The 26,238-nt window shown below is 46.5% G+C and overlaps 1 protein-coding gene and 1 long non-coding RNA gene across 6 annotated transcripts in view; one reads left to right on the top strand and one right to left on the bottom strand.

Annotated features, from left to right (window-relative positions):
* Positions 1 to 25,090, top strand: part of LOC122392125 (histone-lysine N-methyltransferase PRDM9-like) — a 97,558-nt gene extending 72,468 nt beyond the window's left edge. For 2 of the 4 annotated variants that reach the window (XM_043386689.1, XM_043386688.1), the window contains exons 11-12: positions 2,883 to 2,956; positions 3,520 to 4,581. In XM_043386689.1, the coding sequence (XP_043242624.1) occupies positions 2,883 to 2,956; positions 3,520 to 3,663 (218 nt within the window). In that variant the 3' untranslated portion in view covers positions 3,664 to 4,581. Of the gene's footprint in view, positions 1 to 2,882; positions 2,957 to 3,519; positions 4,582 to 23,678 lie in introns of those variants that run through there. The other 2 variants (XM_043386686.1, XM_043386685.1) reach the window with 2 other exon arrangements.
* Positions 4,392 to 7,536, bottom strand: LOC122392126. 2 transcript variants are annotated; one of them, XR_006258464.1, is made up of 3 exons: positions 7,203 to 7,536; positions 6,274 to 6,414; positions 4,392 to 5,742 (listed from the first exon to the last, which is right to left on the bottom strand). It is a non-coding gene; the product is annotated as an uncharacterized LOC122392126 (long non-coding RNA). The 2 variants fall into 2 exon arrangements; XR_006258465.1 differs by lacking the exon at positions 7,203 to 7,536 and adding an exon at positions 7,028 to 7,083.
* Positions 25,091 to 26,238: the final 1,148 nt, after the last annotated feature.

Genomic DNA, 26,238 nt, shown 5'->3' with positions numbered 1-26,238 from the left:
TTTTACACATTTGACCGCGTAAGCTGGTAGCAGCTATTTCGTGATATACAACCCACGCGATTTCCAAAATCTTCCTCGGTCTTCTTTGGCATTGAGCGGTGATAATGCGTTTTTGCCCTTTTCGAATAAAATACGGCATATACAGAAAATTCGTGATAAATTTGAACCAGGCTCGTTTTATTATGTCAGACCATCGCTAACACAAAGTTTAAAGTGACCATCCCACCTTAACATAAGTTTAGAGTTGAGATAGCCAAAATGGGGTCCCTGGCTTGCACTTACCGATTTGAGCACTCACAAGATCGAGAAATGCCTCAAATCGAAAATATCTAATTTCAAAGTTGCAGCACTTGGACTCAGAGGGGCTAATGCATTAGAAATTAGAATGCCCCCTCTGAATGTGTGACGTCAGCGCAGATCTAACGATTTTAAATCTTTTACTAAAACGTTTGGTAGCACGCGGTGGTATATCCTGCTTAGCGCGCAACAAGTGCCGCACTTTCAAATTAAGTCGCTAGGAACAGCGGAGATCCCAAAAAGTAAACAAAGGTAAATGTCTTGACATCATGATATCTTGAAAACCGGTGAATGTTTTTCGATGAAATTTGGTATATATTCGTTTTCGCTTTTGCTGAATCGAGCGACATCACTTCTATGCCAATTCACCTTTTTGAAGGTGGGAGGGTCCCTTTAAAGCATGCAACTTAAGAATGGATAGACAATTTGAAGCTTTCTTGCAAGATTATGAACTGAGACGCTACGCGCATTCTGGTGTCCTAGCCGGAAGGTTCGGGCCACCCACCCCCGGTGATCCTAAATCAATAAAATGTTGCTTTCATTGAATGTCCTCTTTAATTAATCTTATTATAGATTGTCGCGCAAGGTCGAAAATTTTACTACAAATTCCACTCAAGCTGAAAAATATTATTTGCCTTCTTTCATGGAACATGATTGAGTTTACCACCAGTATAGCGCCTTTTGGAGCGACTGACGGAGCGAGCGAGGGGGTGAGTCTTGCACGTGCGAAATTTCGAGGGGATACCTCCAACTGACTTGTGCAGTGTGCACGGCACCCTACTGACCGGTTTCTAGCGATGTGCCAAATTTGAGCACAATCGGCCCAGCCGTTCTCGAGATCTGGGAGCGGCACCCTGCACGTGCGCACGTGCAAAATGGGTCCCAACTGACTTGTGCACGGCATCCTACTAACTGGTCCCTAACCGTGTACCAAATTTGAGCGCCATCGGTCCAGCCGTTCTCGAGATCTGGAAACGACCCCTGCACGTGCGCACGTGCAGCAGCACCCCAACTCTGGCACATGGATATGCGGTGCCTAGTGGGTGCCTACCTACATGCCAACTTTCAGCGCAATCGGCCAAGTAGTTACCGAGATATTGCAACAATTACAAAACTGACACCTCTTCGTTTTGCACTTGGCACGTGCATAAGGGGTCACCCACATGCATCGGGAATAGTCCAATACTTGGTAGAAGGAATGAAGCTACCCTACAAAAATTACCGCGTGTAAATCAGTCAAGTGGTTGCTGAGATATAAGCTTCGCAAAGGCGTCCGCATGGCCGGCCGGAGGGCCGCTCATACTCAGAAATTTCCGTTCATCTAAGTAAAGACTCCTGTCGCTTTGCTCGCTCCGTAAAAAATACACATGTCCCCAAGTGACCTCCATGAAGTAAGTTGTTGGCCGCTTATGCGGTACCTGGGCTCTAAGAGAGCTCAAGATAGATCCCAGCTACGAGCATTGTTCTAAATGTCGAGAAAAGAATATGAAACATAGCACGGGCCCATACCTCCCGGGCCATGGGCCATACTTCACTCAATATACCCTGGCCCATACCTCCCGGTGTATTTTGATGGATCGAAAAAGCGCATGATTTATTAAAAGTTATCTCGAGACAAAATAGTTGATCCCAGGTGCCTAATATCAGGCACACTTTACAGGCGAAAGGCAATTACACGTACACAGAGTGAAAAACCATGTCTAGCCACTGCCCACTAGTGGAAAATTGCCTTTTCACAAAACGTGTCCATACCTCCCGGGTCTCCTCTACTTTTCCTTTGTTGGTCCGATAAATCTCCTTTAATGTCGATAAGCTCATGGCTGTCCTATGTTGGTATCGTTACATGATATTCATTTGCGGGGTGGGTGTTCTTGTATGACGGGGGGGGGGGGGGGGGGCAAAAAATAGCCCCCCCCCAGGTCGCGTTATAAACAGACCCCACCAGCGGCCGATTTCATAAAAGGTAGTAAAATACAACCGGCGCAATTTCCCACCCATTTTTGCCGGATTTTATGCCCTAGCGGTTTCATAAAGAAAACGGGGTTGTATTTTGCGACCGAAATTCTACTACGTCGACTTTTATGCCCAACAGCTGTTTTTGGAGAGAAATGCAGCAGATCGGTTTCATAAAACGATGCATTTTACACTCAAGTAATTTTTCATGTTCTTGATATCCCACAAAATTCTGCGTTGCTCTGAGCTGCATAAATTTGACCAAACTTTGACATCAACAGTTGTCTTGAACATTGAAGTGTGGAAGTGAATCGAATTTTCTACCTATTTATTTTGAAATAACTATTTGACCAAGAATCAGGAGCTTTGAAGGCACAAGGCAGTAAGTAATACTTTGTTTGTAGACCGTAAAAATGTATTGTTGGCAAATATTTGCTGTTGTAGGAGTTGATAAGATTTGAGATTGACAGTTTGCAGGGAACCACTTGAGTGTTCTTTCTTCAACATGGTAACATATAAAATGAGTGTGATAATGCTTTTTGCCACAAGTGATGTGTAATATTGATATGTCAATTGTCAGCTACAACTACATATGTACCTATATTAATCCTTTTGCCCGTCATCGTCAACAGGTTCACTGGTCTCAAGTCAAAGTTGTCAGTATTGCAAGTGCATACCTACATCAATTGAAGGTCTTCCAACCAAGGTGAGTTACTATACCCAAAGATGCTTCTGGTATTAGTATACAAAAGGTTTGTCTGAATGGGTTGTAGGTTGATAGTTTGTAGTAGGTTAGTAAGTTGGAGGTAGGTAGGTCATTGTTGCTTTTCAAATCAACGTCATTTGCAATGAGCAGCTTCTAAGTGTCATTGTATTCCTATCATTATTTTGTAGGTATTGAAAAAATGGATAGTGTAGCTTTTTTTCTATGTAGGTAACAGTCAGATATTGTAGGTTTGACATCTTTTTGCCTCACCAACTTCCGCTGTCACTGTAACAGGTGTCTCACATGCGGCCAACTGTTAATATGACATGAAGTGATTTTGATCATTTTCCAGCCCTGCATCTTGAGAAGAAAATCTGCATGTGGTAGCTCGGGCAGATTTTCTTCTCTTACACCTGCTTCCATGTCCCATAGCAGCATCTTACACTTTTCCCGCTCTTCCAATAGAGCACGCCACAGAGCATTGCATCTTACACCTCCCTTTTTGTCCCATGATAACACGTTAGTGGATCGTCTAACTGTAACACGGTGTCCGTGTCCCACAGAGCGCGCCAGCTGTGACCAGCCAGCTGATGCAGAGGGCACATCAGGAGAAGCCGTCCTGGCTCATCACACAACGGCCGTGCCGTCCGCTGCCGGTTCCGTGTTGGAACCCGGAGCGCTGGAGTGGCCTCCGCGCGCATCTCTGAACCTCTCCAGCCGCATCCAGTCACCGGGACCGCGGCCGCCCATGAGGACGTCATTAGAGAGCAGGAGGAGCTGCGCGCACGGCTGCAGCAGTTCATGGGCGGCGGCGCTGTGGACTCTGCCGAGCACGAGAAGCTGCCGCCCCGACCGAGCTGAGCGGTCCGCTCGCCCTGGCCGAGGTGGCGCGCTAGCAGGCCGCCCAGCGGATACTGTCGCTGATCGAGCAGATCGGCGCCAGCGAGTACGTGGACGGACACGCGGCTCCGCTGCACGTGTGCCAGCACTGCGGCGCCCGCGGCAAGCGCGTCCCATAATAGTTGGACCAGACTGTGCAAAACCGCCTATATTAAACCGTTTCAGTGTCTGACACTGTGTGATGGGGCCGGCTGCGTCCCCGACTGGGCGAGTGAACGATTCGCCTCCGCAGCGGGGCATATACTGCTCAAAATGGTGGGCGAGTCGTCTTCAGCGAGTTTCGAGGAAATTATTAGCGTGTTGCCATGTTGGGGGCGGATCGGCGTCTGTCTGGGTGGTTACGTTTGGAATTGTTTCATTGTTTATTTTACATCACAATGCATGAATTTCTTGGTGATAAACATATGCACGGTGTACTTCATCAGCGACGCCACGACGCACCTGAACGTGCAGTCAGCGGCCGGCTGCGTCCCCTTCCTACCCCACCCGCCAAAATTTCTGAAAATGTGTGCTTTGGTCCGGTCGGAAACAATCCTTGCTTTTACAAAATTTGTGATTTATTCATAATTCATGGCCAGCAATAGCATAATTACCTTTTCATTAGTAGAATAACAGCTGTTGGAATTTGCATCGCAGCTATCAGAGCGATTCCGGTTAAACTTCAAACACTTGTCTCAAACGATCTCAGATGTGCGGACTAGCAAATAAAGCAACGACACACCTTCGTGGCATTCTTTGAGTAGCACGTATTTCGACGAAAACAATTGTCAAGGCGTTGTCATCTGCCGCTGTGTTCAGTGTTCACTATATTCAGGAGATATTGCCATCGCAGAACTTGGCGCTCGACGATCTTGGAAATCAGTATCTCCGAATCAGTATCTCTTATACGGCGCGCGCGCGCGCAGTAATCACTCGGCCGGCCGGCTCGCGTACAAAGCCCAATGTAACAGCTACTGTTCTACGTCTTAACCGCCTTTTGACCCTGTGCTGTTCTATTATCGTAAATTTGAAAGCAAACAAACTTAAATCAAGACACTCAGCCAAAGCACGCAATAAAATCATTAGAAAAATAAATTATACCTTTTAACATCACTATCACTAAAGTCTTCCCTTTTTGTCTAAAACACGTACGATTTTAAGGGCGCCGGCAGCCGCCATCGACAACCCAAGTCGGGGGCGAATGGGCCGCGCACACGGACCGACACGGCTAGAGGTCACGGGGTCAGTGTCACGCCGCCGCCGGAATCGAGCTACCCGCGCCATATTCATAACGCACTGAAGACCTTCAATCGGTCTATGACGTGTCAGTACGCTGCTGGCTGCGTACCGACCGCTACCGCCACCTATCCTCTGGTCGAAGAGGAGCACAGCGCTCACAGCGACCTCTACAGTGAGGAGCGCCCACACGACTCAGCGAGGCAACCCTCACTGCTCGACGGCATTTACAACCCAAAGCGACGAGCGCAGCGCCTGCAGCCGGGTGTGGCCGGACGCGTCGAGAGACGCCGCCAGCCCGGTCATCGGCGCCGTCAGACGGAACGGCAGGAGCAGCAGGCTGATGAGTGGTGGCCGAGCCGCGAACACGTGTCCTGTCGATTCCGATCAGCTGCAGCTGCACGTCAGTGGCGCCGCTCTGAGTCCCATGTCGCTTCATCTGCTCCCAGTGAACAGCTCGCGCGTCTCGGCGCACTGCTGCTCGAAGTCGGGGCACGTCGAGCTGATGAACTGGTTCAGCGTGCTGGTGTTCTCGAGCCAGTCGATGATGGCCAGCTTGGGGTGGACGGTGGTGAGTGCCAGCCGGCGGTCGACAACCCCCGGCTCCGCGGTCAGCGCACCGTTTACAACGGAACGGCTGCTGCACACGCTGGTTGGTGCTCGTCAGCCACCTGCAACATGCGTGCATTACATGCATTACATTTAATTGCATTCTGAAGACCTTATAAGCTGGAACACAATTAGCACAACTGAAACACAATAAAAAAATGTGAAATGTTTGCCTCAAAACTTGAGTTTGACTGAAAACAACCGGTGCCTGTAATCAATTATGGCAGTAAGACTGTTACAGTCTGTTTAAAATGCCAGCCTGTTTAATTTGTTAGCTTCATGTCAACAAATGTACCAACCTACAATCTAATGACAAACGGTACTAGATCTTTCTTTGAATGCACTAACAATGCTATCACGTTTTGTTAACTTCTTCCCCAATACATCACTGTAATACAGCCATACAACTAATGACTAGACATGCAAATGTTTTCCTTGGTAAAATTGGAAGTGGAAACTTGCTCTCAAAAGCCAGAGATTACTGCAAAAAGATTTTATTTAAATGTTTGCATGTTCCCTCCCATATCAACAAATTATGGGAAACTGGCTACCATACCTACCCTAGGTAATAAAGTACAGGTACATGGTCTCACCTCTTGCAGCATGGACAACATTGTTGACAAATTACTTCTAAACTTTGTCTCTGTTGTAGAGGCCAGCCAGGCAGCCTCAAGGCAGCCTTCCAAGCTCCACTGCTGCTGCTGCTAAAGGCCCTCCAGTCTTCCTTTCAGCAGCTGGAAAATAGGATTAAGGATATTAATAACAACCTTACTTTGGCTGTTGGCAATCTTGAATCTTATAGCTTAGCAAGTGGCTCCGGTGCTGCCACCTGTTTGTGAAGTCACCAGACTCGCCAGTTCTGAAGATATTTATACAAATTTCACCAAAAGTTGCAGTAGGTTGTAGGTTTGTAGGTTGCTGGGTGGTAGGTTGGTAGGTGGTAGGTTGTAGGTTATAAGCCATAAGGTAAAGTTGGGTCAGGTTAGATAAGGCATGTTTTGTTCTGTTAGACTATTTGATGACTTTTCTAAGCAAATTTTGTGTAAATATCTCAAGAACTGACAAGTCTGGAGACTTTTTGCACAAACGGGTGACAGCACCTGAGCAGTATCCGTACTTACTACAAGCAAAATACCTGTTCAGACTACAGTGTACTTTCAATAGAAATAATCATGGGGATTTTGACAAAAGAGTAAAAGACACAGCAATTCAAATTACCAATGAGTCATTGTAAATGCTTTTATGGAATCAGAATGACAAACACTTTTTAGTCCACTTTTGTATTGACATAGCCTGAAATAGTTTCATCATCCTTATACTCAAAACCATTCATGTTGCCACCCTGACCTTGGCAGAAGATTGATTGAGTTGTTAATTCATGGTACATAGATACTTTGCATTGCTGCATCAACTATGTCGTAACAGTAACACATGAACACTGACACCAGTTGCTGTGGATTACCCAGTATACCCACATCGTCAATTAGCAAAAGCTGTGTGAGGCAAGTGATGTAATACTCACATTTCAGTAGTCAGTACTAGCAGTCGTCGCACTCGTTTTTGCAACTAAGGAGAGGGCAGAGGCGCTATGCCTTCTGCCTTCTAACCAAACTTGAACTGAAACTCAACCAAGGCCAAACCTTGGGCAGCTTAGGTATTGTTTCACTGCGACGCTCTCATCGTTTGGACACATAAAACATAAATCAAACACTGAAACATATATATCAGAAACAAATGAACACCCAAGCAATCAATGTACAAAAGGGATTTATATATCAATATCCTGAACCTAATTCAGCCGGCCGAAATGAATGCAGTAGTTTCTCTATGGCCTTGGACGATTGTTTTTGTTTACAATTCCTAATGCAAGACTAGCAAATAAATTTTTGTCTGATTACCTTTTGATTATTGTTTTAAACATCATATTTAATTTTATTATTGATGAATTAAAACAATTAAGTCATTTTATATTAATACTTTGATAATTCACAGAATTGAAATATTTATTAAAGTTCTGTTGGTAGTAAAATGCAATCAAAGCAAGCAGAAAACTACAACTGCCGAAATTTATGCCCTCCGAGCTTTATGAAACCGCTCCCTCAGTGTGGTTGTAGTTTTGAGGGGTGAGAAATGCACCTAGTTGTAAATTACTACCAAACCTTTATGAAATCGGCCGCAGGGCGCGGATTTATCTCCGAAACTACTGGAGAAATATGCAAAATTCAACCGGCGTTCAAAAGCCCTGTCAAATTTGATGAGGGAAATCCAATTTCATTGACCTCGGGGTCACCGATAACGTCACAGGTCAGGTAAAGATAAATTTTTTTGCAGGTCACGGGTCTTCTAGGGAATGCGCTTTATATACTGATGAAACGACTGATAACCCGCGAGCGGTCACGGCCGCTCGTGACCCCAACGCCCCTGGTGACGGCTGCCGCAACTATGGTCATTTGCGGCTAACCTATCATAGCCTTTGGCATAGATAACATGAACATGAACATGGTAGTTCATGTTATCTATGCCTTTGGATTTTTTTTTTTTGGTCAAAATGTGTAAAATTGATTCCCTGCAGGGTATTGAAAGTTTCGTGACGCTCGGCGCAGCGGTTCTGGAGAGACGAAAAGTCTGGAGGGGGGCAAAAAATAGCCTCCCCTCCCCCCACTAGGGCATGGGTTAACCTTAACTGGCTTTGTATAAAATATAATCCAATTTTCGAATCAACTCGGTAATAATGTCCTCTACTAGCTAAACATTGGATTGTTAGGTGGTGGACATTTTGGTATAAAATTTACCCTCTTGCACCAGCATATTTACGTCTGGACAACGAGTTGCGTTGGAGAGGCCGGAAATAGTGGCGATTTCAGGACCGCAAGAATGGACCGCCATTGGAATGATTCTTTTTGAAACCGTGCACTGTTTTTGGCCGGAATTTAATAGTTACTACAAAATTTTTTCTAATAACGTTTCCATCAAGAATGAATGCCATCAGGGCTAAATTTTTACTACTTTTGCATTTTGTCAAGAAGCATATAGTGCTGTTATATTGCAGTTTTTTGCGCGTTTGTTACAAAATATGAAGCGAATAAGCGTCAGTGTTATTCATCAGTGCCAGAAGTTAACTTGCTGGGGAGCCATAGGCGCGGGAGCCGGGGGGGCAGTGGGGGCAGCTTGCCCCCCCAACTCTGGGGCCGTGGGGGCGGTGCCCCCACAGCTTTGAGACGGAATACCACACTTTTTTTGCAAATGTTTTCTTTTTTGTTGAAAAAGCCGAGGGGTGAAAAATAAGTGGCCTAAAACCGGTGAGAAAACTAGATTTGGGGGTACCCTAGGTTAATCTCTATTATGGTGTGCCCCCCCAGTCGGAAAGTAGTTCCCGCGCCCCTGTGGGGAGCTATGCTAATTGCTCTTGTCCATCCACTAAAAGTTATTAAATATTTTGCTTTGTGTATTCCAAAAGGAGTGAGAACTATTTTATTTGTGCCTTCATGTCAGAATTGAAGGTGGATCATTAAATTTTCAAGGCTGAGGCAGTTTACAAACAAGCATTCTGCATTTAGTCTTTCTCGTATATAAGCAGTGGCTAAGAAGAAAAGGTTGATCAATCCTGAAGTTCAGTCATCGTACCTCAACTTGGCAGCAAGATCCCCAAGGACAGAGGTTGAGGTTATATTGTATACCTGTCCTGTAAATCAAAGCATTTTTGTGCCTGCAAAGGCTTAAGCTACTTGTGGTGTGTTCGGAGTGAGGCTATATGGCCGTTTTTGTTGTATGTTTATGTGGAGATTGAATATAACTGTGACCCTTTGCTTGTTTGTATACTTACTATGGTCAAACAGGGAACAGCACATTCACATAACATACTCACCTAGCACCTAACTCATAGCTGTACCCTGCAGGATCTGTACTTGTTCATGTCTCGATCATTAACAAAGCACTAAAGTAGCTTCATAATCATTTCCCATGCACATTTTCTGAGCATCTAACATGACATACAGCAGTGCAGAGCAGCTTCAGAGAAGAAACACTTTAAATGCACAGACTCACACCAGCCACCCAATGAGCCAGTTCCTCAGTTGACTGTTTCCCTGGATGCAGCTTGGTAAGGTGAGCTAACTATAGGCAAGTTGAAGGTTAGCAGGTAAGATTGAGTTAGTGTGAGTACCTAGTCTACCTGTAACTGGGTGCTTCTGCTATGCAGGTCTTGGGTAAGGCTGCAAATATGTGTGATGATTGAGGTTAGGTCAGCTGTCAGGTTATCCAGGTATGCGCATTGCTCAGGTCACATTTTTATGGACACTTGGCAAATTAAAAAACTAGCATAACCTAATCTAAGCTAACCCGACTAAACCTACACAACTGCTGACTATAGGAACTAAGCACCTACCTACTTGTGCCTACATCTCATACCATGTCAAAACTCAAAGTAGAGTTCCTTGGTGGAAGATTACCCTCAGTACTTTTTATCCCAGCCCTGTGAAGAAAACTAATACTTCTAAGCTCTGAGTCACTGCTGGCCATCCACAGGAAGAAACGCTGAGACTGAGAGCTTTGCCATTGTATATTGGACCAACAATCATGAATCACTATCATGAATGACTATAAACACATCATATGATCACATCGTTGCATGGATTGTCACATTGACAATTTTATAACAATCCTTTTTTCAAGAAATACAGTAATGATTAACATCAAAATCAACATTAAGTGGATTTGGTGATCCAAGCTTTCTCCTCCAGTTGCAGTAGCAATGGAATGATCGCATGTTTAATTTGCCAGACACTGAGTAGGTACCTATATACCTGATGCACATTACAATCTGCACAGCATCTAAGCATAGTAAAGCTGCCAAAGTCCATTCATTCTAGATTGTTAACTTGATAGTTAGCACTAATTTATCTTGCTGTTGTAAGTTATCATTCAATATTCATACCAATACATCAATATGCACTCATCATGATCAGTCAACATTTTCTGGCATGATCTTGCTCAGCGTGCTCTTCAGTATTGCTCCAGGATCTGCAATATTATAGCTTGTTTTCGGCCAATAAGCTCTTTTAATTTTACTTTTTTTGCTGATATATGAGCCCGATCAACTGGCGTTTATCAACCAAAATTTAAAACTTCAAGTTCAACTTGATATTGATATTGCTCAGGAGTCAGGACCTCTGTCAGCCTCCTGGATACTTCGGATTGTTTTCAGTCACATGCTTCTTAAATATGATATAAGTCAATCTTAATGGATCCAAAACATCCAACAAAACGACGTACAAGAGTACGGAAAACACCAGATAAACTTAAAAAGCGCCTTGGAACAGAGCCAAGTGGTCCTCCATTTGCTTGTTTACAATGATTGTAGTGCTGATGTATTTTTAGGACTCTGAAGGTCGGCTTATAAAAAATGAAACGTTTTTACAAAAGTTGTAAGGCAAGTAATATTTATCTGAAAGAACTAAAATATTCAAAAGCCAAACACTATGAAATACATGAATCGGAACGAAAAAGTAACCCAAAAATCCAGCCTAATCACCGGCTCCTAAAACTGCAACAAAATCAGCACTTTTCCCCGCAACTCGTTGTCCAGACGTAAATATGCCTTGCACCATGCCTACATTTTATAGTAAAAATCTATTTGCATTTGTATCTGTATTTGACAGTTAAAGGGACCCTCCCACCAGTAGCGGCGGAACACCTTCATTTAAAGGGGGGCACTGCCGACTTTAGGTCCCATTCTTTCCATGCAACGCCCATGGGGCTAATGTTAAAATGCCAAAATCAAAGAGGGACACGGTCCCCCGGTGCCCTCCCCGTTCCGCCGCCTATGCCTCCCACCTTCAAAAAGGTTAATGAAGTGGCATAAAAGTGATATCGCTCGGCTCAGAAAGAGCAAAAACGAATGTCTACCAAATTCCACCGAAAAATAGGTATTCACTGATTTTCAGGATATTACGCTTCAACTTTTGTTTACTTTTTGTGACCTTCGCTGTTCCCGTGACGTCATTTGGAAGGAATAATTTGGTATCTTATAAAAGTGCGGCACTTGCTGATGCTGGTGATGTTGCGCGCATATAGCATATACCACCGTCCACCACTGCCTCACAAAGATGTTAGTGTAAGGTTTTAAAATCGCTAGATCTGCACTGTCGTCACAGATTCAGGGGGGGGGGGGCATTAAAATGCATTAGCCGCTCTGAATGCGAAGTGCTGCAACTTCGAAGTTAAATATCATCGAATTGAAGCCTTTCTCGATGCTGTAAGTGCCCAAACCGGTAAGTGCAAGCCAGGGACCCCTATTTGGCTATCTCAACTCAAAACTAATGTTAAGGTGGGAATTGCGATGGCCACTTTAACCCGCGCCCTGCTGGGGGGGGGGGGTGTTTGAACCCCCCCCCCCCTTGTGGTTTTTCGCGAATGTCTCAAAAACGGCGGCGCGGAGCGCCGCCGTTTTTGGTACACCTTATCATACATCAATTCTACACATGTTGTAAAAATTTCAGACCAAGGTCATTCAAGGTCAGGTCACCAGGTCACTTGAAGTGACCTCACCTCATAAAAAGTTTCAATGTCTGTCATAGCTACACCGAGTGACCGATCGCTTTGAAACTTTCAGCGATTGCTAAGAGCAATAGCATGTACAAATTGTATATCTCAGAATTTTGATATCGATGACCTAAGGTCAGGTCAATTTTGCGACCTCCCCGTTATAAGTCAATGGGAGAAAATTGAAATGCGCCTCTTTTGGACGAAAGACATTATAAACACTCCCAAACACTGAGTTACAAGTGGTTTGGACACACTGAACATGAAAATGGTGTCCGTGACCCCTGTTTATGCCCTGAGGTCATCTTAGGTCACGAATGGTATCTAACAGTTTTTCGCAAATAACTTTTGATAGAGGCATGCTAGAGCGATGAAAACGCCTTAGATGTGTTCAGCTCGACGATACGGATCGACTGATATGCAACATGACCCTTTCCGGTCAGGTCATGACCTTGACCTGAGGTCAAATTTTCAAGTTGACCTTTCAAGGTCAAGTTACACGATGCCGGTAAAAGTAAGCTCGTACAAGGCTTGGGTCAAAAGTTATGGGAGAAAAACTGTTTCCGAAAAAATCTGTTATTTTTGCAGTTTTTGCCCCCTGCAGGCAAAACCGTTGACGTTAGGTCAGATTCAGAAAGGGCGAGCTATCGAATGCGCTTTTCCGCGGCGCTGTAGCTCTATTGGTTCCCGAGTTATGCGTTGGTTTCTTGGAAATTGTCGACATTCGACCTGGAAATCGGCGAAATTTTGCCTTCAATGACCTCTGGTGACCTGACCTTTGACCTGACCAAAAAATTGACCGAAGTGATTTCCTCATTATTTTTTACGCTCTTTCGAACGCCGCCTTCCGCGTATCGCTACGTGGCCCAGGAGCCGAGTTAGAAGGGGGGGGGGTGTTCAGACACCCCCCCCCCCCAGCAGGGCGTGGAAATCCAGGACTCCCAGCCGGGCGCGGGTTAATAAAACACTCTGCACAGTAAAATGGCTATTCGACCTCAGGTGATAGGGGAGAGAGGTCATATTGCGCCACCTTAAGGATATCGGCCTATTGCGGCTAAAGTTGACCAGCTGCCATGCTTGATGATATCTCAAATTGTACCTCAGTTATTTTGGCATCAAATTACAACTCCTAATTTGTATCACGCCCATCACTGGCGGATCCAGACTTGCGTTTTGGGGGGGGGGCCAACTCATGCAGGAGCCAAACCTAGGGTACCCCCAAATCCTGTTTTCTCATCGGATTTAGGCCACTTATTTTTCGTCACAGCCCTGACACTATGAATATTTTTTTTTTTAACTAAAAATAAAAATATATAAATGGTAGCCCACCCGACCCATGCCTTTATATTACTTTGTAAACACTTACCATTGCTTTTGTCGACCAGTTAACCCGCTTCGAGTCAGTGCTTGGGTCCCTTTGCGGGCCGGGAGGTGGTCTAACTCGGCTCCTGGGCCAGGCAGTGATTGAACTGTGCTTCATTATCGCTTGGGGGAGGGGGCAAACGGGCCACTTTAGGCCTCTGGGAAGGGGGCATGGCCCTAAATGCCCCCTCCCTGGATCCGCCAGTGTAAGAGACCATTGGAGCTGCAGTTGAGTACCTCAGACGTCAGGGTACGTCCTCAGATGTATAGAACTCGCATGGAGACCTCTTATGCTATAGTGGACTGAAAGGACCCAAAGGAGCCTGTCTAGGGCTCCCGGAGATAGACGTGGGCCCTCAGAAGCCCGCCAGAGCCCCCAATGAGGGATAAGTGAGGGATACCAAGTGCCTGCAATTGCATATTGCATAAGCCATAACGCCATTACAAATCAATATAATATGTACCAGTGGCAGATCCAAGGGGGGCCACGTGGGTCATGACCCCCCTTGGTGCCCGGGGGCACCACAGGCCTGTCAGGGGCACCACCGGCCTAGCAGGGGCACCACCGGCCTAGCAGGGGCACCACAGGCCTAACAAGGGCACCACGGGCCTGTGAGGGGCCCCACAGGCTTGTCAGGGGCACTCCAGGTCTGTCAGGGACACCAGAGACCTGCCAGGGGCGCCGCCGGCCTCGCAGGGGCACCATGGGCCTGTCAGGGGCACCACAGTCCTGTCAGGGCCCAGGGGCACCAGCGGCCTAGCAGGGGCACCACAGGCCTGCCAGGGGCACCACCGGTCTAGCAGGGGCACCACCGGCCTCGCAGGGGCACCATGGGCCTGTCAGGGGCCCCACCGACCTCGCAGGGGTACCACCGGCCTCGCAGGCATCACGGCATCACGCAGGCGCGTAACCACCACTGGGGACACTGGGGACCGGTCCCCAGTAACTTTTGGGTTACTGGGGACCGTCCCCAGTAAAACCGACGACCTCCTCAATTTGCTTGATTAGCGAATGTAGTCAACGGGAGACAAAACTATCCATAGTTTTGTCTTCCGTTAACAAAACAAAACATCCATGGATGTTTTGTTTAGCCAGCGCCCGGGTGGGTCTCTCAGCCAACTTCGCCATGGTGGGGGGAGGCTTTTTGGCCACACCAGATTATCTCGGTAAGTAAGCAAGCTAGAAAGATGCGGTACAAAAGCAACAGATAGCTTGCTACAGTATCTTTCAAAATTACCTATATCATTTTTATCAGGTCATCACTGAGGTCACTGGAGGTCATCAAATGTGAAATTTTCACGAACTTTTGTTCCTAATTTTGACAACTTTTCACAAAACAGCACGTAAGTCAGAAACCAATAGAGCTGCAGTGCTGCAGGAAAGCGCATTCGATAGCTCTTTCAAAGGTCTTTCTGAGTAGGTAATGTTCTCAGATTTGACCTAAGGTCAATGGTTTATCTTCCAGGCTGGCGTTTTTGCGGACAAGCTTTTTGTATCATAACTTTGGACTCAAAACTTGTATGACGCTGACGTTACCGGCATCGCGGTTGTCTCGTCGAGACGCGTCGAATGAAAGAAGAGCATTTCAATTTTCTCCCAATGACTTGCCTATAATGAAGAGGTCGTAAAAATGACCTGACATTAGGTCACCGATGTGAAAACTTTGAGATATAAAAATTGTTAATACTGATTTCCTCATGCAAAAGCTCGAGTTTCAAACTTCAGGGATGTAAACTGTATGATTTTTTTTTAATTCTTTTAGTAAATTTAGTCCAATCAGTTATCCGAAAGGAATAACAGAGCCACATTTTTTTAGAGGCATGGTTACTTTACTGACCTGGTGAGTGGTGACCTGAACTTAGGTGACCTGGGGTCAAAATTTTCACACACGATGCAAAGTTGAGATATCATAAGCTATGCCAAGTTTCGCGGCGGTGCGCGCCGCGGTTTTCCCTACACGCGCAACAAAAACAACTGGCAGAAGTGGCCAAAAACGCCCCCGTCCTCTTCCCTCCCCGCACTCGGGCGAAGCCTGATCTTGAAATATGATATTTGGTCTTCGCGGCCCTTCATATGGTCCCCAGTAACTTCAGACTCGTGGTTACGCGCCTGGCATCACGCAGGGGCACCTTGGGCCTGTCGGGGGCATCACGGGCCTGTTGGGGGCACTTTAGGCTTGTCAGGGGCACCACAGTCCTGCCAGGTCCCAGGGGCATCAGCAGCCTAGCAGGGGCACCCTAGGCCCGCCAGAGGCACCACAGGCCTGCCAGGGTCCAGGGGCACCACAGACCTACCAAGGGCACCACGGGTCTGTCAGGGGCACCTCAGGCTCCCGTCCCCCCCCCCCCCCCCCCCCCGGATCCGCCAGTGATGCCACACCACGCGAAACACCGCCAACTCCCAGCTACCACGCCTTAAACACGTGCCAACAAGTCTTTTTTGAAGGTCGACTCCACTCGCTCAACTTTTGACTGACCCTCACTGCTACCATATTGCTTCCATATACTGCTGTGGAAAGCTTTACTTCACCAAGTGGCTAAAAACCTCCATCAAGGTATATTTTCTTAGCAATTTTTCTTACGTTTTTGGGGGGGCCAAACAGGCCACTTTAGGCCTTTGGGGGGGGGGCATGGCCCCGTGCCCCCCCCCCCTGGATCCGCCAGTGACGCCCATAAAAATTAACAAGAGAAAGGTTTTCCGACACACCTGCACGGGCTGCAAAGGGCGCATTTACGGACTACCCCATCAAAAAGCGCCCATGCCTCTCATGTAAAAGCGCCCTATTAAAAACCACAGTGTATATAAATACAGTGGCGGCAAATGCGCTTGGTCACGTGACCAAATCTGCACGTGCGGTTGTGGCGAGGGCACTTCCCGAAACTCTGGTGCCAACGGCCTCGCGGCGCCCATAGAGAATACATGGGGCCTTTTCTTTTCAGACCTATCGTGTCTAAACCAAGCCATTTAGTGCAAGGATACGACTGGTTTGAGATTCAGTCGTCTTTTGGCTATAAGTCGGCATAAGAAATGTATTTTTTTTCGGCAAAATTCGCAAAGTACCAGGTGGTTTTCCGATACCCTGCACGCCTCCTAACCCCCGGCGGCCGACCGGAGGAGTCAGTAGCGCTCCACTCACGACTTTTGGCGATAGCTCAAAACACCTTATAGCTAGAGGGCTGCTATTTGGCACACCTTGGCCCTGTTTCACCGGTGATAGCAGCACGCTGCTATCAAATTGCGCGAGCTGACGTAATGTGATGACGTCATACTGCTGACGTAAGGGGCAATTCTGGCGCACGATTGCCGCAATATTGTTTTACGTCATCAGCTAAATGTTCGAAGTTAATGTCCAAATTTTTCCTAAACCCAACTTAGAAGTTGGGTTTAAAAGAACTTTTAAATACATCATATTGAAAAAATATATATCAAAAATAAATATACTATCATGACTGCGTAAACTCTTACTTTTAGGCTCATACGTCACTTAAAGGGACACTCCCACCTTAACATTAGTTTTGAGTTGAGATAGCCAAATTGGTGGCCATGGCCTGCAAATACCGGTTTGGGCACTCACAACATCGACAAATACTTTAATTCGGAGATATGGAATTTCAAACTTGCAGTTTTCGGATTCTAAGGGGCTAGTGCATTGGTATGCCCCCTTAGAATTTGTGACGTCAGCGGAGATCTAACGATTTTTTAAATCTTTTACTAAAACGTTTGGTAGCACGCGGTGGTATATGCTGCTTTGCGCGCAACAAATGCCACACTTTCAAATAAAGTCGCTAGGAACAGCGGAGATCCCAAAAAGTAAACAAAAGTAAAAGTCTAATATCTTGAAAACCGGTGAATATTTTTCGATGAAATTTGGTAGATATTCGTTTTCGCTCTTTCTGAACCGAGCGACATCACTTTCGTGCCAATTCATTAACTTTTTTGAAGGTGGGAGGGTCCCTTTAATGCCGCCACCAAGGTCGCGGCAATCGTGCGCCGGAACTACCCATTACGTCAACAGTATGGCGTCACGACATGACGTCAGCTCGCGAAACGTGATAGCAGCTTGCTGCTATCACCGGTGAAACAGGGCCCTTATCTTTGCTTCCATACGCATCTTTGGAAACCAATTGCATTTCCGTCTCAGGTCAGATCACTGACTTATGACGTCACACGTGAACCTCTGCAATAGTCCCAAAATATCGAAACTTCGCAACGCCCTCGGTGCCAGAGGAGCTGTCACAGCGAGATGATACTTACAGGACCTAGTATCCTCTAGAAGTCTCAAAACTTGCATATCTCGGATTTCTCCTAGAGGTCACATGAGGTCAGGCCGATCGCGTGACGTCACCATTACAAGTCAGTGGATAAAATATGGAAACTGTAATTTTGACGCCGAGAATGATCGGCGTCAAACGTTGATCGGCGAGAACGTTGCATGGAAAGAATCGGACCGAAAGTCGGCAGTGCCTCCGCCGCTACTGTATAGAACAAGTAATCGCCACGCACTTTGAGAATGTGGATCGCTCATGATTGTTCAATACAATACAATACAATACAATACAATACAATACAGGCTCAGCTCTTCAGTTTCTACCTATGCCTGCAAACACAATAAAATCAATGGAAGAGTAATAATAGATAAATTGTATTTTATTGATGATATTCGAAGTTTCAATGGTAACTATGTCACCGATGATTCAATATTATTTGCACGGTATCATTTACCACCACACGTCAAATATTTAGTATCTAAAATAATGCAGTAAAATAAGCTGCGCCACGTCTGTCGACAAAATCTGGTGCCAACTCAAGGTCAAACGGAAAATGTGGTCACGTGACCAATGTCCGGCAGCTGTTAAAAACAACGGTTTGCCACCTAACTAAGTAGCCTATTTGAACGTGTCAGCCCATTAACCATTTATGCTGTGAAGGCTAAGGTAATGTTAAGGTGAGCGCTCTAATAATCAAAGTGTTCAATGAAATGTGTCCCAACCACCAGATGCTGTTTCTCTGGGTTGAAGAATAGGGCGCAAATAGGGTGGGCGCAATTACGAATGGAACACATTTTTCATGAGCTTTAAATATGGCGACGACAGCGAAGCCACGGTGGTGATAAACTTTCAAAACTACCATTAAACGAGCAATTAACAATTATTTTTGGTTGATTCACTATCTCTAAGATAAACCATGACACTAGCAAAGGTCGAAATAGACTGTTTCGCGTAAGAAAATAGAGGAAATCACAAAAAATGGTCTGCGAGAAAGCTGAGACACCTCACCTGCCCCCGTGGACCGGAATAAGAGCGAGTTATTGGTGGTGAAGTAAATGCATACATTCGAGTATTCATTCGAATCGAATTTTGGACAGGAGGAAGGTGTGGCGCATTTAAGAACATGGCGCAATATGACCTCTCTCCCCTATTCAAGTGGTCCTGATAGGCGGCTGGTAATGTTTCATCAGTTTTATGAACCAACAACATCAGATGAATTTTCTTTCGATAAAAGTGGATAAATCGTATGTAAAACAATCTAGATGGTATGACGTCAATTGGTGATGACCTTTGCAGGGGCTCCGCCACGGTTTTGGGATTGGGGGGGTCCGACCCAAAACAACACAAAACCTCACTGGCGGATCCAGGGTGGCATTCAAGGGGATGGCACCCTGGCCAGAAATCACCAGGATGCCCCCCCCCCCCCACCGCAGCGCCCGAAATCGACGAAAAATTGCTGTTTTTCTTGAGTACAAAGAAACTTAACAATTTTGTTGGAAGAGGTTTGCTTTAAACTGCAAAACAAAGGTTCAGATTGCATAAGGAATCGAAAACCGAGGAGCAGAGCCCTATTGACACCGACATGGCGGCCTCTAAAATTGACGTTCTTGAGGAGTAGAGGCCAGTGTTGCGCGCTCCAAAGGCGGTAGGTATTGGCCATTGTGACCTATAGGTCACACTCATCACAGAGACTGAATCTGAATGTCAATTGTCAGTCTCTAAGGACTCCATGTTGCTATATGAGGGTAGGGCTTTCAAATCCCTACAATAACTGCTAAAGCCCTGAGCTTTCCTTTAAGTACGGCCTAGGAGAGCTCTACACTGGCTTTAGAGCCTACGTAGATACCTGAGGGCCAATGTACTTAGGTCCCCCAAGCCCATGCCAGTCACTGAGAGCCCAATGCGTTCTCTATCCTGACCTGAAAATGGATATCAAAATGCTCCACTTGCTGTTGGGACTTGGGATTGTGACTTGTGAATGTCCTACCTCAACGAACCTGCATTTAGAGCCCTGTGTAGATTATTGCAGATTACCTCAGAACGGTGTGAGGATGCTTAGACTAGCATGGTGCTCTGAAAGACCGACATGGACCCCCCGACACTATAGGATGACCTCACATTGAAAGAGGATTCTCAGATCGATTTGAATTTGGGCATTTGGGCAGGTGTTGTGTCAAGGAGGTGACCTACAAGCTGGACCCCCCTCGCAAAATTATAGCCAAATTCTAGCTTACCTAGCTAATCCTAGCCATCTTAAACGCATTCATAGTAATAACAAAAATGGTGGAATGATGACACTCCCTCGTAGACCGGTGTCAATGTCGAGCACTTCGTCTGCTATGACATTATAATGATTCCCTACATCTCTAGATCTTCAGTTCCTTAGCTATACGACTGTCAACACACTCAAAATGCATATAGTGAATGATTTAGTCATTTCTACGCGAAAACAAGCTTATAGGTATCTGGAATATTGGGGGGGTACTGTACCCCCCAGGTAAATTATTGAGGGGGTCCGGACCCCCGCGACCCCCCCTGTGGCGGAGCCCCTGGACCTTTGATCTTGAACCTATAAAGTCAAGCATTTTTTAATACACGGATGTGCTGCACACCAATAGGGAATTGCGCATATCAAGTTTTAGCCCAATCGGGCTGACAAGGAGCTCGAAATTAGCCGGGATTCGTCAAATAGCCTGAAGGCAAATTTCGTATATGGCGCATAACTTTGTATAGGGATTTATTTCTTTTTAAACAACGATTTTCCCCAAAACAATTGCGCCACTTGTCGATGCTATAACACATCCTATGGTAAATTCTCGTCAGCATCCGATGTACAGAACATGGTCAAATTAAAAAAAAACTCAGTTTGACCTGGTCAGGTCAAAGGTCATTGAAAGGTCATCGACAAATACAAAATCATGTTTAAAACCTGGATCAATTGCCTCTCCAATGGCGCTTATCGCAGCTTCCCCGCACTCTTAAGTACAGAGCATTGGGCATTTCAAGCCTGCAATGTCGGCAAAAACCGTTGACCCTTCATGACCTACAAGTTTGACCTTAGAGGTCACCCAGGTCTAAAACTTGGTGGATGTATTTTTTTATATGTGCTAAGAGCGTACCAAATTTCATTAAAATCGAAGGGGGTCAGGTACATTCGTGATCGATTTGACTGGAACGACCCACCTACCACCCCATGTATATCTTCAATACCACACTCAGAGCGTCAGCTTCACTGACAATCATGGTGGAATCAAAAAGTCCCGCCCGCTACCCAACAGCATCGGAGTTTTTCAGTGTTCAGCCTTAGGCCCCCTCCTCTACTGCGTCTTCGCCAACGACCTTAGTCAGTTTGCCGAAGGCGCAGTAGTAGTACAATATGCAGACGACACACAAATTCTAGTAAGCGGCAAGAAATCTCAATTTCAATCGCTTGTCACTCGTATGGAGGACACATTGGCCTCTCTTGACCGTTGCGTTGGTTCCGGGCCAACGGCTTAAAAGTCAACGCCGCTAAGACTCAGCTGATGCTGTTGGGCAGCCCCCAAAATCTTCGGACATTGCCTGAACTTAACCCGGCCGGGCCCGGGGGGTAATCCCAACCACCGCAGCCCGGGGGGGGGCGTTTTTCGCCCCCCCCCCTGTCTAACTCCGTAAATAAGGGAGCTACGGAAACAAAAGCGATACCAAACGAAAGGTCCTTACGAGACGATTCTAAAGCACCTAAAATTTTTGACCTCAGGTCAATTTTCAAGGTCAGAGGTCAAGGTCAAAGGCAAAAACCGGCACATGTGTAGTGATCTCAAAGTAAGCCTTCTAGAGGACGGCAGGCTGCATCAAACCGGCAAAATTGGGTGTCAAACGAAAGAAGAGAATCTGAGGATTTCGAAAATGTGCTCAAAATCAAAGGTCAAGGTCAAGGTCACGCTCAAAATTGACCTCAAACTTGGTACTTTTTCGCACATGTTGCGTGCTAACTTCCAAGATGTTTTGAAATGCTTTGAGGCTTATCAGTTCCCTATTTGTGGTTCATCTTACGATACAAGGCTGCTCAAAGGTCAAGGTCACTGAAGAGTATCCCTGCTAGAGGCTATTTCACTAATTCAAGTTAGTACTAATAAGTAAGACAATTTTGCCATCCAGAAGCTCTAAATGAAGGCTTAGAGGAAAATAGATGCCAGATTCGTGATCAGCGGGTACAAATCCATCAGAAACGACCTTTCATGTGTCAAGGTCAACCAGAGGTCATTCGAGGTCACATGAGGTCAACCTAAAACTTGACCTTTTCCGAACAAAATATATATCATTCGACGCGGCTTGACAAGGCGAATGCGATGGTACCACTGCCGAAGCTCTAGGACTATTTTTGTCGAAGTTATTTGCGAAAAACTAAAACCACATTTTGGGGTCGTTGACCTGACCTCTGACCTCAGGTCATCAAAACTATTTTTCTATTTTTATCTATGTCAAACGCTACACAGCCGTGCTCGTAATTTGTCTTTATCTCCAAAACTCTATTTTTAGCAGCTATTTGAAGTTTGCGTCTGTGACGCCGAAGTTTGCCGTGCAGAGGTCTAGAAAAATGGACCTTGTGACGTCATCAAGGGGGCTAGGTCCAAATTTTTTGCTTCAGAAGATGTCAAATTGATGGGAGAAAAGGTACTGAAAGTTTCGCTTTCCTATCCCTAAGCGTTCGAGAGCTATCGCAAATATTCGCCAGGGGGGCGAAAAACGCCCCCCCCGGGCCCGCGAGGGTTAAAGTAAAATACCGCGATCACGACCTCAGCAAAAAATCTCGGCATCATATTTGATCGTCACCTGACCTGGGGTGAGCATATAACAATGCTCACGAAACGCTGCTTTGGAGTTTTGGGTGGTCTCTCGCATCTCCGGGGGCACCTACCGCCCACTGTGATCTCCGTGCTGGTCATTGCACTGGTCATATCCCAAGTTCGATACTGCATCGCAGTGTATGGTGCTGGCACCAGACACAATCTCTCTCGGATGCAAAAAAAAACTTAAACTACGCAGCAAAAGTCATTTTCGGCCGCAAAAAGTACGATCATGTTTGCGATTTGATGTGCCAGTTGCGCTGGCTCAGCGCGGAGAACCTCGTCACCTACCACTCCCTGTGCCTGCTGCACAAAGTGCGGTGTCCGAGCCGGAGTTGCTAGCGGGTAGTCTGGCCACCGTGGCGGAGGCGCGCGGCCGGGACGCTGCTGTCAGCACGCGGCAGGACACACTCCTACACGTGCTGCGATCCCGCACGGAGCAAACGCCGGTTCACCTGCCGAGCGCCGGCTGTCCTCAACTCACTGCCATCGGATTTGCCCCGACTGCCCCCGGGGGCGTTCGGACAACGCCTACGCAGGCATCTGCTCGAGGAGCAGAGCACTGGCAACTAGTCATCATGAGTGTCTCTCTGCATGTGTTCCCCTTTCATCTTTTATTGCATTTTATCATCGCCTGTTTTACTGACGACGGGCAGTAAAAGCCACATGTTCCAGTGGAATGTCCTGAATAAATTGTCTTTTGTCTATTATAGGAAGTTCGCATGTGGTCCCACCTGGCACCTGTCGTTAACGATCTTATCGCCTGGAATCCCCCAGGTTGACGTATTTACCGACCCAATGCGAACGTTGAAGAGGGAATCAGCAAAATTTACGTCAACCTTGAGCGTCTTCACATAATAGCCTGTGTAACGAAGCATTCATTGTTCGATATCTTTATATTCATGTCATTGTGTTTACATGTACTGACGTCACATGTAATTGGATCGGCTGTCGGTGATTAATAAATCATACAATCAGTCTGTAAATGTGTTTCGCAGGTATCGGAGGCGCCCTTCACTGTCCCCACTGCAACTTGAGATGTATGGGACAACAAGGCTTGGACAGACAGGCGAAGAGATGTATCGATCACGTCGGGCGGAACGGCAGCTTCAAGTGCAAGTGGTGTCAGTACTCGACCAACAAAGTCGCCAATATGAAACACCACCGTAGGAATCATACTGGAGAGCGGCCGTACGGCTGCTCCATCTGCCAAGCACGGTTTGCTCAACGGTCAAACCTCGCCAGACACATGCGGACCCACACGGTGGAGCGGTCGTACGGCTGCTCCATCTGCCAGGCTCGATTTGCTCGACCGTCATCCCTCATCACACACATGCGGACCCACACGGGGGAGCGGCCGTATGGCTGTTCCATCTGTCAGGCGCGGTTCACTGTTCGGTCAAACCTCACTAAACACATGCGAACCCACACGGGGGTGCGGCCTTATGGCTGCTCACACTGCCAAGCCCGATTCACTGTTCGGACAAGCCTCACTATACACATGCGGACCCACACTGGGGAGCGGCCGTATGGCTGTTCCATCTGCATGGCACGGTTCGCTGAGCGGGGAAAACTCACCAGACACATGCGGACCCATACGGGAGAGCGGCCGTATGGCTGTTCCATCTGCCAGGCACGGTTCACTCGACGTACACATCTCACCAAACACCTGCGGAGCCATAAGGTGGAGCGGCGCAGCAATTTTCAATAACAGATCATCTTTAACCCGCGCAGTGCGCACCGACGGGGGGCGGTTATCCGCCCCCCCCCCTTAGGTTTTTCGCGAATAGCGGGAAAACTGCGGAGCTACGTGCCGCGAAAATTGATATGCCTATTCATTCATCAATTTTACACATGGTGTGCAAGTTTGAACCTCCTAACTTTTTAGGTCAGGTCACCAGGGCCTCGTTTCATAAAAGGAATTACTTACGGCGTTCCGTCAATTATGCCAGATTTGGCGTATTTGATGCCAATTCGGTTTCATAAAGCCGGAGACCGGAGTAATTCACGCCATCGAAAATACGGAGCTTCATTTACGGCAAATGCTCGATTCCGGACCAATTGATGCCATTTGGGTTTCATAAAACGACGTAACTAACGCCAAATATTTTATCAAGCTCTTGATATCAGTGGTGTAAACTACGCACAAAAATGTTGCGTGATTTTGAATTTATGTGAAGATTCGAAGCTAATGTTTAATATATTTTATAATGTTGAGCCCGGTGAGGAAGAAAGAACTGCCAAAATGAGAAAAAGGAACTGCAAATCTTCTGTACCAGTCGCTTTTTGTGGCCACTATCGGAATTTTGTTTATTCGCCGCGCCGCGCCACTTTCGTAGTTAGGCACTTCTGCTTAGCTGGCTTTCTGCTGTTTTTAATACATTGTTTTAATAAAGGATGGTCATCAATATCAATTTTGTTTTTTTGGGGATTCGGGGTCCTGCCACTAAGCTTACAGCACATGTTGCTAAAGTTATAAATCCAGTCCTAGTATTGATGGTATCGCGTGCTGATATGTGAGCCGCATCTAAGATTTTCGTGTCGTTTTTCGTGCGCCCTTCTCTAATAATCGAGTTATCAATTATGATGGAATGGGTTGAGCTGCTGAAGGATCAACAGCCCCTCGCTCGGTCCCTTATTTGTCATATATTTACGCATATTTCGCACTTGTCAGTGAGTTAATTGTTTTTCTTATGTCGATTGAGCACCATGGCCGGCTGAAACTTGCCTGCAATCTTATATATAGACGGAAAGACATATAACCCTTTTACTTCGGCACAAGTGACGCACTGCGACGGTTTTTGGCGCCATTTTCAATCGATCTGTCCAAGACTGGAGCCGATATTCATGATATGTGGTGTTTAAAAGATGAAACTCTGAAATCTTTTCTGCCATGGGCCGCAAGGAGGTTCACCGTGAGTAGCGGACTTTTATTGTTGAAATGTTTTAATAATTGATGTTTTTTGCAAATTCGTCGGCCACCAGCGTCGTCCCAGCTCGCGTTATTTTCTTTGCACGAAGAACGTGACGTTGTTGCTTAAGCTCGTCGCATACCGAAGATGTATTAATTCATCGTTGAAGCCTCACTGTTCAAGTCGCCCAAGCAGTTTTTGCCTGATAAGTTTCACTTTTGTTCTCGCCGCTAGTTGACGCTCCCTGCTTCTGGGTCGCAAGTCCATCGCGGCCGAACCACCACTGGCGTCATGCAACGCCCAAGACCGGATCCCACTTCGGCCTCGTATTCGCTGTGGCTCCTCGTAGTCATCCTCCTGCCTCTCACCTGCCTGTGTTTGCGACAAAACCTATCCCCAACGGACCGAGACTACACATCATGTTTCTTACCGTTTCAAGGGACCCATGCCTTGAAAGTTGGCAAAATCAAGACCGTCTTCTTCAGACGCCGAGCCTCCTACAGTGCGAACTCCGTTGCCACCAGACAGCACGGGCGGATCACTTTTAGCTGCTCAGTGCTTTTGGCAGGTGACATCGAGTTGAACCCAGGCCCCAAAACGCAAAAGAGCACCTCCCAAGACCAGTCAGCTACGACCGATCTAACTT

Source organism: Amphibalanus amphitrite, unplaced genomic scaffold, assembly GCF_019059575.1.
Source record: "Amphibalanus amphitrite isolate SeventyFive unplaced genomic scaffold, NRLGWU_Aamphi_draft 000470F_arrow, whole genome shotgun sequence".
NCBI classification, from domain to species: Eukaryota; Metazoa; Arthropoda; class Thecostraca; order Balanomorpha; family Balanidae; genus Amphibalanus; species Amphibalanus amphitrite.
This window is presented reverse-complemented; position numbering and strand designations above follow the sequence as displayed.